Source organism: Humulus lupulus, chromosome 7 (genome assembly GCF_963169125.1).
Source record: "Humulus lupulus chromosome 7, drHumLupu1.1, whole genome shotgun sequence".
In the NCBI taxonomy this organism is placed as follows: Eukaryota; Viridiplantae; Streptophyta; class Magnoliopsida; order Rosales; family Cannabaceae; genus Humulus; species Humulus lupulus.
This window is the reverse complement of record NC_084799.1, coordinates 4242639-4257990: the sequence shown is the minus strand read 5'-3', so window position 1 is coordinate 4257990 and position 15352 is coordinate 4242639. Positions and strand designations below refer to the sequence as shown.

General features: G+C 30.2%; 1 protein-coding gene across 1 annotated transcript; it reads right to left on the bottom strand.

Moving 5' to 3' along the window:
• Positions 1–6405: 6405 nt before the first annotated feature.
• LOC133790397 (rhomboid-like protein 11, chloroplastic) lies at positions 6406–9445 on the bottom strand. The gene is made up of 7 exons (XM_062228023.1): positions 9165–9445; positions 8550–8674; positions 8089–8174; positions 7929–7969; positions 7681–7847; positions 7549–7611; positions 6406–6988 (listed from the first exon to the last, which is right to left on the bottom strand). The coding sequence occupies exons 1-7, from the start codon at positions 9412–9414 to the stop codon at positions 6788–6790; spliced, it is 933 nt and encodes a 310-aa protein (XP_062084007.1). The 5' UTR covers positions 9415–9445; the 3' UTR covers positions 6406–6787.
• Positions 9446–15352: the final 5907 nt, after the last annotated feature.

Sequence of the window (15352 nt, the reverse complement as noted above, 5' to 3'; positions counted from 1 at the left end):
TTCATCAGAATACTGTACTGTTTGGTGGGAGCAGTTGTGTGTGTGTGCCCCCATTGAGAGCTTCACATTTCTTATTATTAGGTCCCCCTCTTCTCAGTCTTACAACAACTCACTTCTTTCTTCATCATCATCACTACCTGATCCTCATGTATCTCTTTTTTTCTCTTTTTCACTATCACTTTATTATGAATTATATATATATATATATCAAAGTGTGTGTATATATATCTCAGTCATCTGTGTATGTTTGGACAGTTATTCAGGGCTTTCAATGTACGTACCTTTAGATACAACACAACAGTTACTATAAGTCATCAATATAAACAGCTAATATATATATAAATATATAACAATTCAATCAATATTATTATGCCATTCTTTTCTAATTCTTCTCCTCTCATCAGTGTTATGTCACAGGCCTAATCACAGTTTTTCTCTGCCCTTTTCTTTTTTCTAACATAGACAAGACTAGTTAAGTAATGCTTTGTTACCGGCATCTGTAATTTCTTTATTTTAATTAATAATAATGAATAAAAGTAAAACTGTAATAATACCAAAGGTATCTTATATATAAAAGTGGACCATTTACTAAAATAAACTTATACAACGTACTCATTTTATTACCATAAAGAGGTTGTAACTTAATAGTAAATAGTTAAAAAAATATTTTGATTTCAACAAAAAGGTAACTATGTTGATGAGTTATTATGCCTACTTAGAGCATTTTTAATGGAGATACAAATCTATGATATATTATTAAAATACAGCACATTTCAAAGAATTTTTTTATTGATGAGTTAAAAATTGTGTCAACATATACTAAAAATTGTTCCAAATTTGAATCAAAATATATCATAATCTAAATTTAAATTACCAATAAATATTCACTTTTTTATTTACTCTCTTGTCATTACTTATTATTTTATTATATATTTTTATATCTTATTTATTATTGGCATTAAATGTTAATTTTTTGATCTACTTTTTTGACATTACTCATTATTTTATTATTATTTTTGATATCTTATTTATTATTAGCATTAAATGTAAATTTTTTTACATCACTTTTATATTTGTGTATTGGAGCATAATCATAAAAATTGTGTTATATATGTTATTTATTAACTTTTTGTGCTAAATTTAACACAATTTTTATATCTCCCATTAGAGATGGTCTCACATTTTCAAAGATTTAATGACAACTTCAAATACTAAATTATTATCTCTAGAACAATTTTTGTTAAAATAACATAATATGTATTTGTTTTAACATTCATATAATTATTACTATGTAGAGACTATTTTCTTAACACACAAACTCAAAAAAAAAAACTTATTATAATGTGAAGTTTATTCTCATTTACAATCGGCCCAAATAAAAAAAAAAAAAATTATGGCAGTACAATAGTTATTCCAATATAAAAGTTTTACTCTATTAATATTCACTTTTCTCCAAAACAAAGGAAAGAGTTGAGATTGGAGTCCTCTTAATCACATAAAACATTGTCTCTCTTTTTCAAAAAGAGATTTCCTTTCTATGTCTCATAAACTCTTATTACCCTAATGTATATAAGATCTATCCTCGAAAGAATTACTTATTAGACCCATAATTTAGATCAATAGGTAAAAAAAACAAAAACAAAAAAAAAGCAAGTAGTTTGGCTTTAGATATGTGATGGTCAATTTTTGTTGTTTTTTGATGCATGTGAGGGATTATCCATGGAGGAGTTATGGTGATTGTGATTTGATACATATATCTATCCAACTCTACATCTATTATTAATAAGTGATGAAAGTACCTATTCCAATTCCGATCCACCATTAATTATAGTTCCTATTCCCTAGCTATTATATATTATTATTATTGTTCTTGTTGTTGGTTCTTCATGCTTGTACTTTTGTTGACCAGAAAAAGAAAAATCGAAATAATAATATACACAAATAAAGCCAATTTGTTAGGGTTAAAGTTTCTCTTCCAACTATATTGGCAATGAATTAATAAGTAAGATTAAGGGCACACAACTTGCACTTAATTAAGACTTGGTAAAGAAAAATACATTCATGTATGAGTAATTTTAGGAATACATATCTTAAAAGCAAAATTGTATTTTTTGCATGTGTGTAAAAATTTATCCCTAGATTGTTTATATATATATATATATATAAAAAGTAAGATTCAAATATTTATTCTCTCAACCTAAACACTCCTTAAATTATTATAATCAAATAAGGTATATAGTCTCATTTAGCTATAAAGCCTCATATATATGTTGTTGAAACATATATTAAGGTCTGATTGGTTCGCGATTAGAAAACTGTATTTTTTAAAAGTGAGATTCTGAAATAAAAATTTGAATTTAGTGACTAAAAATATGTTTCTGAAAATATGATTGGTTTAATGTCTGTAAACTGTTTTTAGGTTTTAAAAAACTGAACCAGTGAAAATGAAGAAAACGTAGTTTTATTGTTTTCTACTTTTCTCCATAAAATTTTAATTCTTATTTAGATTTAATTTTCAAATACAGTCTACCAATCATGTATTTTAACGAGTCTTACAGATTTTAAAAATCTAAAATCATAAAGTTGTATCCAAACTGGATACTAATCGCAGCATTAGATTTTATTGGTTGTAAATTTTATGTGAAAATTTTGAATATGTGACTTACATTGTTATTACTTCATTAATTTCTTTCAAGGAATATGATAGTCAGTTGTTATTTTCAATTGATGAAATATAGCTCTATATATATAGAGAGATTATTAATAGATTATGATATAATATAAGAAAATGACAAGTCAAGCAAAAATCTCAATCATTATTCTATTTTTTTTAAAAACAAAAGCATGCTTTCGCCACTTGGCAATAGTACATTTGTAATGTCACTTTAAAATAATCTATCTACAACTACAACTACAACTACAACTATCCTTTCACAATGGAATAATAAATAAACAAACAAACAAAAAGCTGACTTTTTCCCACAAAGATGGTATAGAAAGTAATTATAGGACTAGAGTAGAGTTAGTATACTATGTCTTGGATTGGAAAAAGAGTTTTTTCACAAGTGAATTGAGTTGAGTTGGATTGGAATAATATGAACACTAGTAGTAGTCCAGGGGAACCACAATGATTTCGTTCATGAAAATCAGAACCAAATTCAATTGACCGTTGAAAAAAAGGGCTCTAAATGTTTGAATTGAACGAGTCTGTAAGAAAGAAAGTTCCTAATTAAATAAAATTCTTATCTCAAAAACTTTGGGTTAAAAGGGTTGCTTTGATATACTTTTATGGGCCATGTCTTGTTTGTTGGATATGCATTGATATAAATATATACACGAATTTTGTTTGCGCTTCATTTTAAATTCTACCGGTAGAGCTTTTAGTGTTCTCGACCTGTGAATAGTTTTTACGCAGTTTTTTTATAACCGTGTATATTGGAGCTATTTAGAGAATCCTGTAAATTTTCAGAAAATTCTGAATAGTTTACAATACTAAAAACTAAGTTTAAAAATGTTGTTGCATGCGAGACTAATTTTTTTATGTGCGTGGAAAGCAACATGTTTGAACTTAGTTTTCGTTACTGTAAATTATTCGGAATTTTTTGAAAATTTGCAGGATGCTCTAAATAGCTACAATATACACAGTCAAAAAAATCGCGCCAAAAATTGTTCACGGGTCAATAAATACTGAGAGCCCCACCGATAAGACTTAAAGTGAAGTCCTATAAAAAAAATTGTCCTATATATATAGTAAAAAAAATATAGATCAACATATTTTATTAAGTTATAACTTAATAGAATTATCTTTGTAAAATATTTTAAATATACATATTTAAATTTAAATTAAATAATAATTAATAAAATATATCAAATTCAATGTATATAATCATTGATAAACGAAAATAACATAAAGATATACCTACAATGTACATGTCTATGAATGTTGAAAATATATAAAGTTATTTTAGAAATCTAAATATATATAAGATAGCATTTATATATAAATATATTTAATATTAAGACAGCTATAATTTATTCATATTTATAATTGGTTCCAAGATTATGGGGCAAAACTTTTTATAACTATATAAGAATTATTCCAATATAGAGTGAAAATTATATATATATATATATAATTATATAATAATAGTGATTCTCCACTACTTAATATTCTCTTTTTTCTTTCTAATAATCTCTTCTCTCAATTAGCATAGTCTGCTTTTCTACACGTACCTCCCAAAATTATAATGGATTATAAAGCATGTTGGACTTGAATTTTCTGGGAAAGTAATGGGGGAAAATTACTTAACTATATATATTTATATATATATGATGATGACTGTATGTGTAAGGGTTCATGTGGTTTTTGTGAGAAATACACAGTACACACTATATATAAGCTTTAGATTTTGTTCTGAAGACAAATTTTAATTTGTATATATTTCAAGTCTTATTTTATGCACAAATATTTTCATTTGAATGTATTATAAGCTTCATTTGATGGACTTACGTTTTTAATAATTAATAATCGTCTGATCAATTTAATTATTATTGATCCAATAGTTACGTGCTGAATGAGTCCAAATCCAATCCCAATTCAATATGTGACTTTAGACAACTTTGGACTTTTGAAGACATTGTTTACTATTCTATAGTCAGCACTAATTAGATAGGGAGACAAACTAAAAACAAAAGACCAACCTATATGGTTAATATTTAAGTATATAAATATAGGAAAAATCTTGTATAGGTAGTTCATTTTAAGTCTTATTGGTATGGCTATCAGTGTTTTTCGACCCGTAAGTAGTTTTCGGCGTAATTTTTTTTATGATCGTGTATATTGTAGCTATTTAGAGCATCCTGCAAATTTTCAGAAAATTTCGAATAGTTTACAGTACCGAAAACTAGATTCCAACATGTTACTTTCCACGCGCATAAAAAAAATTAGTCACGCGTGCAACAACATGTTTGAACCAAGTTTTCGGTACTGTAAACTATTCGGAATTTTCTGAAAATCGCGCTGATGCTCTAAATAACTATAATATACACGGTCATAAAAAAAATCACGCTGAAAACTATTCAAAAGTTGAGAGTACTGAGAGCCCTACCGGTAGGATTTAAAGTGAAGCTACTACAATAAAATTGTCAGTGAAATATATATATATATATATATATATATAGTGAAAGTAGATGGTTTTACTTTCTCATAATGAGGAGTATATGGAGCTAGAGCTAGAGCGTTATTTGAATAACATTTTTGTTTCAACACAATGACAACTTTTTTTTTTTAATTATACAAAAAGGATTGATCATTTTTATTATGATAGGTAATAATTTGTCTGAGTCATCATACAATCAGCAAAAGATAATTTACAACTTAGTGGTGTTTGTAATCAACCTCAACAACTCAAAATATTTGATAATCATGGGGTTATAGAATATAGAATATATGATATGCCATAAATTGCATACATAGTAAGTTCTTGGATCAAATAAGCTATCAAGTGCAACTAATTCTTATATATATGTTTAGTGGTTTTTCAATAGCAGATTCTTATATCGTTGACTCTTTAAGAGTATGGATGGTGATTGATATTCTTTTTCATATAACATGTTTGAGGCACAAAAATAACATTTAATGCTCAAGACTACATGTTTTGAAATATGACATTTAATGCTCATGACTTACTGTAGAGACAAATTTGGAAGATTTATAACATATTAGAGAACCCAAACGAAATATGATATTTTTCAAAGTTGGGGACCCTTGACAATATTTGGAGAGTTTGAGGCACTAGCTTTTATTGGATATGGAAAATCCACACATCGGGCTAAGGTTGTTCAAAAGTACTATAATTCATTTCACGACATTATTATATATGCTTTACAAAATTATGATAAGATTATGTTTACAAATAAAAAGAACATGCATACCCATCCAAAAATTGGTACCTGATAAGATAATGATAATGAGTGTTGTTGGGGAACATGTTTATGGGATATTAGGTCAAGCTCCATGATTATATAAATGGAGGTCATAGCTTTGTAAAGGGGGAGAGTTTCTTTTCACATGCAAAGTTTGTAACAACGCTACCACCGATTAGTAAAATGATTCTCGTAGACGTAGGTAAGCTTTTTTAGGCCGAACCATGTAAATTTCTTATATTCTAGATTACTCAAATTCCTAAACCAAAAATCGAAATTGTTTTCATATAACATTTTCGTCGAGATTTCTACACATCAACAATTGTAATCTTAGGTCGATCGTAAAACATTCTTCATTCACTTGCACATCTCAATTTTCACTAATTTTCTCTTAAACTCCTATATTTAAGGAAAGATTTTAATGCAAGAAGAGTACAAGAAAAAAAAACAAGTACTAGTGTCCTTATTGAAACTCCATCATAACAAATATCTATCCATGTCAACTGAATCACCATGCACCAAATTCAATTTACATGACAAGGCCCACAGTTTCGGCCATTTTGGCCCGAAGCTCGTAGGTTTTGTTTGGATCTTGGATTTTTAAGGAAAAAACATTGAGGAAATGTGACTTGCATAATAGTTCTAAATTTTATAAAATTACACTATATTTCTGTTTTTTTTTCTAAAACAAAAAATTTAAATTTTTTTGTTTGAATACAACTAGTAGAAAATAAAATTCTTTCGAATTCATTTTCTTTCCCTACTAAAATCCATGATCCAAACATTGGGTGAAGTAATTGAGGGATCTAATTCTCAATGAAATCAAAATAATTAGATGTAATTTGTAAAAAATATTTTCGTTCTATTTCATGCCTGTCTTCCGATTCAAGGTTGACACTTGGTCTGATTCTGATGGTTCGGAAGGAACTTTACTAAGCAGCCATACCAGCATGACACCAACAAGAGCACCAGACAGATGAGCAATGTGATTGATGCTACTCATGGAAGAGCCTCCGCGAAAGGCACCGGATAATGCAGTAGAAGCTTGAGCTGCTTCCATAACCTATCAAGTTCAACAAGCTCAATTAAAAACTTTGGTCCAAGTAGAATACTTTTACAAAGTTGCTATCTTCATTAATGCCTCCAATATATTCAATGTATATGTACTTAGAATATATAGGCATGAGTTATGTTGCTCATGAAATAAACGATGGAAGACATATAGACTAGACATGAAGATACATATAGTGGAAAGTATCCAATTTAAGAGTCATCTCAAATGTGGTAGTGACTAGTGAGCCTTTCAAGACTTTCGACTCCAAAAAAATAGCAAGTCAGTGTAGGCTAAATAGTTGTATAGACTGTAATGAATGGCAAAAGTCATGAAGATTGATAGTTATCTGTAGCTGTTTGTTGTAAGAGTACCAGTCTCACCACAACTAAAGGATTAAAACCACCATGTGAGTCATGAACAGTTTTCTCATGGGTCAATATAACAAAGTAATATTGTTTAGCCCAACCCAAGTTTCCATTAAAATGTCTATAAATAACTGCCATATCTCTTTCTTATATAAGTCCATCTCATTTACTCTAGTAGTTGTAAGAGAAAAAGGAAGTTCTCACCTTCTCTACAACAAATTGGCCCAATATAAGCACTTCAAGGATCTTCCTCCAGTCCCAAGACATCTACATTAACCAAACTAGATTAATAACTTTCTTGTGCGAAGAGGTTTACATAATCTACACATGGAATACCTTTACAAGGACACTGATAGTGAATAAGCCAAAAACAGCCCCTGAGGCTCCTATTGAAACTGCATTCCGCGGAAGAATAAGCCATGAAACAAGGTTTGCTCCAACGCCAGTAAGAATATAAGAAAGCCACAATGCAAAGCTTCCTTCCTCTTCTTCAACAAGCTTCCCTGTGGTGGAAGAAGTTTAACATTAATACCAATTCTTGTTGAAAAACATTCAGTAAATAGAAAGAAGAATGAGATCCTCACCAAAAATATATAAGAAGAAAAGGTTGCTAGAAAGATGGTTCCTGAAAATGATTACAGAAACAAAGTCTAAGCCCAAAGTTGGGAAAATGATTACCGACACTCTTCCTCAAGGTAACTAAAATCGACCTTTATTCAACCTGAAAAAACATAGATGTCTTACCAACTACCATGACAAAAGGTTGCTGTAAGAAACTGGTACCACTCAGGAGAACTATGGTAAAGATACAGACTTTTTATTCCAGGAACCTAACAGAAAAGGCAGAAATTATTGAGTCAGCATAACAGCCCTGCTATAAAATACAGTACAATACAAGAAGATAAGTGACAATACATGTATCATGCACAAATATCTTTTACAGATCTTGTTTCCATTTAGCCCAAAGAAATCATCCTCTAATTCTACCACTATCCCCCCTTTGAACCGCGCTTATGATTTCGAGGGCTTTTCTCTTTTTGTTTTGGCTCGGGAGAGAGACAAGCGAGCGGAAGGCAGGCAGGTCATGAAGGATTGGATGCCCTCATGCCCCCCTTCCCTCATTATCTAAACTTTCATGTGTTGTCCAATGAACATGATAAACAGTTCAAACTATCATCACAAAAGCAGACAGTATTAATCACTACCTGAAACACATGATCAGCAGCATATATTCCCAAATTGAGAAGTAAAATCCAAAATATTCCATTCACTCGTTTATGTGGTTTCCGTCTCTCTTCAGGCTTCCCAAGCTCCAATTGTGACATAATATCTAACAACATATCACAGATTTGCAATTATAGTCATTCTCTGTGGAATAAGAATTGTGAAAAGAAAGATTAAACTGTCAACAGGACTTGATCATTCAAATGGGAAAAAACAAAGAGAACCAAAATTTTCTCCCCACTTATAAGTTCTACTTATCCTTTCTCACAACCTCACCACATTGAAATGAGTACATGAATAGTCTTCTTCAACAAGTACAGTGAGGTAATAAAGACTTGACTGCATACTCACCACAGTATCCTTTCTATACATCGTTTATCTACAGAACAAGCTTATTATAGTGGTCAGTGACGATTTTAAGCCTTTTGATTACTTCAAGTCAATACCCTATACACCCAAACACCTCCTTGTCATGTTTCCAGGCTCTGTTTTTTCGATTAAACTGGCTTTAGCTATCGCACACTAAGTGTTTGTGGAAAGACCTAATAGCCATTGAAGCTGGGCTTCGTCCGAAAATAGCTTGGATTGAGACATACCTGACTCGCTCATCTTGCAAACTGTTCGAGGTCGACAAAGAGAGCGAAAAGGAAGGTGGATAAGATTGAGACTGAGCTTGGTGGGTTTTCGAGAAATGAAGCCATGTGTGAGCGAGAGGGTTTTGGCATTGGAGAAACCAATCTTGAAGCTGCAATGGGGAAAGCGAGAGATGGAGGCCGTGAGCAGAGGTTTCCATGAATATTGACGAGTTTTAATAGCTTGAAGTTGCTGAAACTGAAACTCTCCCATGTTACTTCCTCCTATATGAAAATGCCCAGAATAAATCATCCATACTCAATTATAATTTTATATTTTTTAATTTAAATAAATAATATTAAAATTTTAAATTATAATTTGTATTTAAATATATATTTTTTAAAAAATCAAATAAATAATTAAATAAATTCAAGAAATAAAAAGCACTTAAAAATATACAATATTTGTTTTAAAATATAAAAATAGGAAATAAAAAACCAAAATTAAAAAAAAGTTAGGAAAATTCTTATAAGTTGAAAACGCCCTTAGCCTACTAGCGTTTTCAAAAAATGAGTTGGCTTTGATGGTTAGCTTACACGTTGCGATTTTAGTTTTTTATTTGGTTTTATGTGATATTATGCGGGTGTTTATTGTGTGTTGAGGATTAGGTGTGGTTATTAAGGACATAGCTTGAAATTGGAGGAAAAGCGCTTAATTCTTGAAGAAATTGTGTTAAACGGGCTAAGGAATGGAAACTGGGCGAAACCGGGGGTCAAATTGATGATTTGGTGAAAAGTTGGAATTAAAGCCGCAGCTCTATGATGTAGAGCCGCAGCCCTAAGAGTTACGGAGAAGAAAAAAAGAATCAGGCAAAATTAGAGCTGCGACTCTACCAGACAGAGCTGAGGCTCTATTAAAATGAGAATTAGAGCTGCGGCTCTATCAAACAGAGTTGCAGCACTACATACTCTAGAGACAAAATCTGGAACGCGAAGCGCATTAGAGCTACGGCTCTACACATCAGCACTGCGGCGCCAGTCCGTACGGAAGCCAAATTTAGGGCATTTTTCAAGGGCAATTTTGTCCTTTCGCACATAATTAATTAGGGACTGTAAAAGATTTCTTAATGATGTTTTTAAAAGAATATTAACCCTAGGAGACGGCTGGAGGCACATTGTGGAGAATTGCAAGTGGAATCAAAGAATTCATCACAAATTTCTTCTAAACTACTTTGAATTTCTGTATTTTTTGATGCTTTTTTAATTCTTCTATAGTTATTATGAATTTTGTTATGAACTAAACTCTTTTTCTAGGGTGTTAATGGATTATCTTTAAGCTTTATTTTGAATTAATGCAAGTTTTGTGATCTATATTCTATCGTGTGATCTATTCGAATTTATGTTTAATGTTTGTGATTGACTAGCCATCTATTACATGATTTTTATTCGAAATCTGAGAAGTGAGAATTGATCATGCTGTAATTGAATAAACATAGATTTCATTATAGGACGAGAGTACCTATTTGGTATGTGTAGCTTTAGGGTTGCCTTCCTTAATGCCTGTCTTATGTTCATTTATCACAAAGATGTAGAAAAATTACATAAGGTTGAGGCTTGTATATCCTAGTAAGAATATAAGTTACTTTTGTTGACCTGCTATCACGAGAGATAATTGAATAGTATAATTAGTATAACTGAAATATAAAGTAGATGGTAGATGAAGTTAATTTCCCTAGTTCATTTAATTATTGAATTCTATTTTCTTTGTTATCTTTTATTCCTTTAATTACGTTCTTATTTCAATAGTTTTACTTAATTCTTATAATCAAATTATTGTTAACCAAATATAATATTAGGATTAATGATTGGTATTTGGTAACTGATGTACAAAAAACAGATATGTTCTAAAAATTTATACTCGCAAGCGCACGAATCGTATATGGAATATAGTGTTCATGTAAGCACGAGATCGAACCAAAATGAGTTGTCTAAAATAAAAAAGAAAACTATTTTAAATCAAAATTAATAAATTATAACCTAGCTCTAAAGATTAACGAGGTTTAATGTCATGAATATAAAATAAAGCTATTTAAGAGAATGAAAATAACTCAATAAAGATTTTTAAATAAGTGGTAAAATGAAAGAATATTAAGATACTAGAATCCACAAAATGTAAGTTTAATAATATTTATTAGTATATTGATTCCCAAGATTTAATGATAATTAAAATAAATCAAACTATCATTTTTCAAATAGATGTATAATTTTAAGCACAAATTACTTCTAAAAAAATATAGGATTTTTCTTCACTTTTCAAAAATTATAATTTCAAAGTATTTAATGTGAATCAACTTAATGAAACAATAAAAAATCAAATAACATTATTTATAAAGCAAAACATAATATTTTTGTTCTAAGCATGGATGTGTACAATTTAATGACACATATTACACAAAGAATATTATGTTTTTGCAAAATGAAGAACAAAGTGCATATTATCTAACAATCCAAAATATGAGATATTAAAGATGAAAGACACATATGAAGAAGAAAAATCTATAAACTTTGTTGCATTACAAGAGAAATCAACATACAACATAAAATATTATCTAGTTACAAGTTGTTTCATCATGATCTTAATAATCTTATGAAAAAGATTAGAAGCACATAACTATAATAGAAATTACATTATAAACAAAATACATACTTGAAAATGCTATTGAAAAATCCAAAATGGTAGAAAGAAGATGGCAACTCCCTAAAAATTAAGCACACTAAAATTGTCTTGAAAACCCTTATTTATAGCAAAAATAAGATTATTAAATTAGTACTAATATGGAAAGTAGGGGTAATTTGTAGGAGTGATGATGATTTTGGGTAAAATTTGTGGAAAAGTGTAGGTAAAAAGTTGGCATTTTTATACCAAAGTACAGAGGGAAAATAGGACAATTTTTGGGCTCAAGAGAGTGGGAAGGTGGCTGTTTCAGCTGGGCCTAGAGCGGATTGGGCCGTGGCTGGTGTTGCTGGACGCGGGCCCAGGAGAGGAGAAGGAAGGCACGGGCCTGTGGTGTGCTGGAGGATGCTTGGGAAATGGCCAGCCGGAGCTGCTGGGAGCTGTGTGGCTTGGGTCACAGCTGGGCAGTTGGCAGGCCTGGGTGAAGCAGGGAAGTGGCCAGGCGGGCCTGGGCTGGGACAAGGCAGGGGAGTTTTTCATAAATGCCATATTTCTTTTGTTATTTTCTTTTTTACAAAACTACACCTTTCTCTCTTCAAGCATACAAAAAATGCAAAGTTCTTCCTACAAAATAAGTAAACATTAAATTATAATCAAATATTTTCAATTAAAAAATAAGCCATATTAAATCCATGAAAATATTAATTAAAATTTAATTTACTTTGGCAATTAAGTTCAATAAAATTACATTTTTTAACTTTTAGTCTAAAAATACTAATTTCAAATAATTAAACTACAACATATTATAATAAAATAACTATAAAAATACACAAAAGTATATAAAATCATGACAAGACTAATAAATTCAAAATTACTTAAAAACTTAATAAATTAATTAAGAACTCAAGAACTAAGCAACAATTAGCAAATAAAATATGGTAAAATAACTCTATTTTGTAGAGTTATCAGTAATAGTCCTTGTGGGTTCGACCTTTCTTACATTATATTACTTGTTAAACGAACACGTGTACTTGCGTGTAGAAAATCCGTAACAGTTGGCACCCTGACACGTGGAGAATCAGTTTGAAAATGTTTGGTGTGTTTTTTGCCACATTTTTAATAGAATTTTTTGGTTAAAACACATGTTATAAAGGAAAAAATAGGTGAAAGAGTGGATGAAAATAGAGAAATTGAACAAGTATATTGAGTGAGCCTCCTATGCGATCGAGTACATGAAGAAGAAGTGCAATTTTTTTTTTTGTTACCTACAAGGAGAGCACAAGCCCTTGCAGCTATAGTGGATGATTTTTTGTTGAGTCTGAGATTGTATTTTCCCATAAAAGATTTGAAAAAAAAATCAGAGGTATGGATTGGAGGGTTTTGGATTTATTTATGGGATTGTATATATTTTTGATGCCACCAAGTTGGCATGTTGCATAAATGGATGTCTAGGTGGAGAGGGGTTGTTGAGTTTGACAAATATCGTGGTCGACTATCGTTGGATTGGAGGTTTCTAAGACAGAGTTGAGGTTTGTGTCACTTGTTTTGATTTATTTATTACTTTGGTTGTTCTCGTGTGAGTTTCATTTTAAATTTTTTTAGGGTTCATTATCCAATTCGAACTTTTGTTCAGAGTTGTTGAAGATAATAGACTGTAAAAATAAAGTTTGGTTTGGGGGTGTTTGTGGTCAAATTTATATCGGATTTAAGTACCTTATTTTACAGGTATGCTTGATTGGAATTCTTCAATTCAGTTGTGATGTATTATTAGTTATGTACAAAGCAAAGATGAAGGAAAAATAATTTGATTTATTAATGTAATTTGTACAGAGATTAGAGAAAATGTCCTTATATAGGAAGTCAGTTACACATTTGAGAGAATTAGCTTAACAAACTAACTAACAAATAACAATTCAATGGACTAACTAAAAGATATTTAATAAGTTTTATATGTTGTTTATTCTGCCCAGTGATGTCATATCCTATCTAGTTTAACATGTATCAATGTTAATATGTGAAGCTCCATCACACTATGAAATACCTATTTTCTTAATTAAATTTATGTTTTTTGTATTTTTTTGTGTGATATTGATTGGAAATAAACGTTTGTGTTGTTATTGTAATGATTGTGTTGTTTGATTAAAATGCCATTTTTATGTGGTGTAGCTTAATTTTGTTTTGATGGAGACGTCAACATTTAAAGAGTTAGTGGAATGAGTTGTTGAAGTTGGTAATAATTTTGAAGAAGTGAAATGACATTTATGTAGGGTTGGTTGAATTCTATAATAGAAAAAAGATGGAGATGTTTAGCTTCTTCTAAATCGCAAGATGTAATTTTGAACTCACTAGCCTTTTCTTTCGGTAAGGAAATGAATAATAAATTCGGAAGTAGATTGTTGTCTTGGAGATATTAGCCAGGGGGGTCTGAATGAATTGTTGTTTAGTGATGATGGATTGAGAAAAATTGACTTAAGTGAAAGTTGTTTGAATGATTCTGAATGTTTGCAGACAAATAATAAGATTGGGTTAAAGGATTATGGTTCCATTAATAACAATGTTAGCATTTCAGGTGATACTGGTGATTCTAATGTGGATGATTTTTGATCAATTTACTGCAAATTTTGAATTGTTGTTGTCTAAAATAAGCAAAATGTCAACTAATCACTGTAGAGTGTTAAGTCATTATGGTCTAGTGGATCCACACATATTACTTGAGAACGAATTATTTATGGCTCGTGATGGATTTGCACCAAATAATGTGTTGAATGATATTAAGAATGGTGAGATGGTATCTGTTAGAGGGGATAGCAGTATTTCCATTGTGAGTGAAATGATTTGTTATTTTCAGGTTTCATCACTTGTATTTTTTAGGTTTGATAAGAGCCTTGTTTCTATTTTTTATTTATTTTTGGTTTAATTGCATATATAAATTCTTGGATCAAATAAGCTATCAAGTGCAACTAATTCTTATATATATATTTAGTGGTTTTTCAATAGCAGATTATTATAGTGTTGACTCTTTAAGAGTATGGATGGTGATTGATACTCATTTTCAACTCTAAATTTGGTCTTTACAAAAGTAACGCTCAAGACTACATGTTTTGAAATATGACATATAATGCTCAAGACTTATTGTAGAGACAAATTTGGAAGATTTATAGCATAAACGAAATATGATATTTTTCAAAGTTGGGGACCCTTGGCAATATTTGGAGAATTTAAGGCACTAGCTTTTATTGGATATGGAAAATCCACACATTGGGTTAAGGTTGTTCAAAAGTGCTATAATTCATTTCACGACATTATTATGCTTTACAAAATTATGATAAGATTATGTTTACAATGATGTTGATAGGAATAAAAGAGAAGAACATGCATACCCACTCAAAAATTGGTAGCTGATAAGATAATGATAGTGAGTGTTGGGTAACAAATGTTCAAAGTGGATTTTGATAATAATAACAACAATGGTGCAAAACGGATTGAGATGTAATCCAATTTGTATTTTGTTTATTTACATGGTGAGTTTCTTCTACAA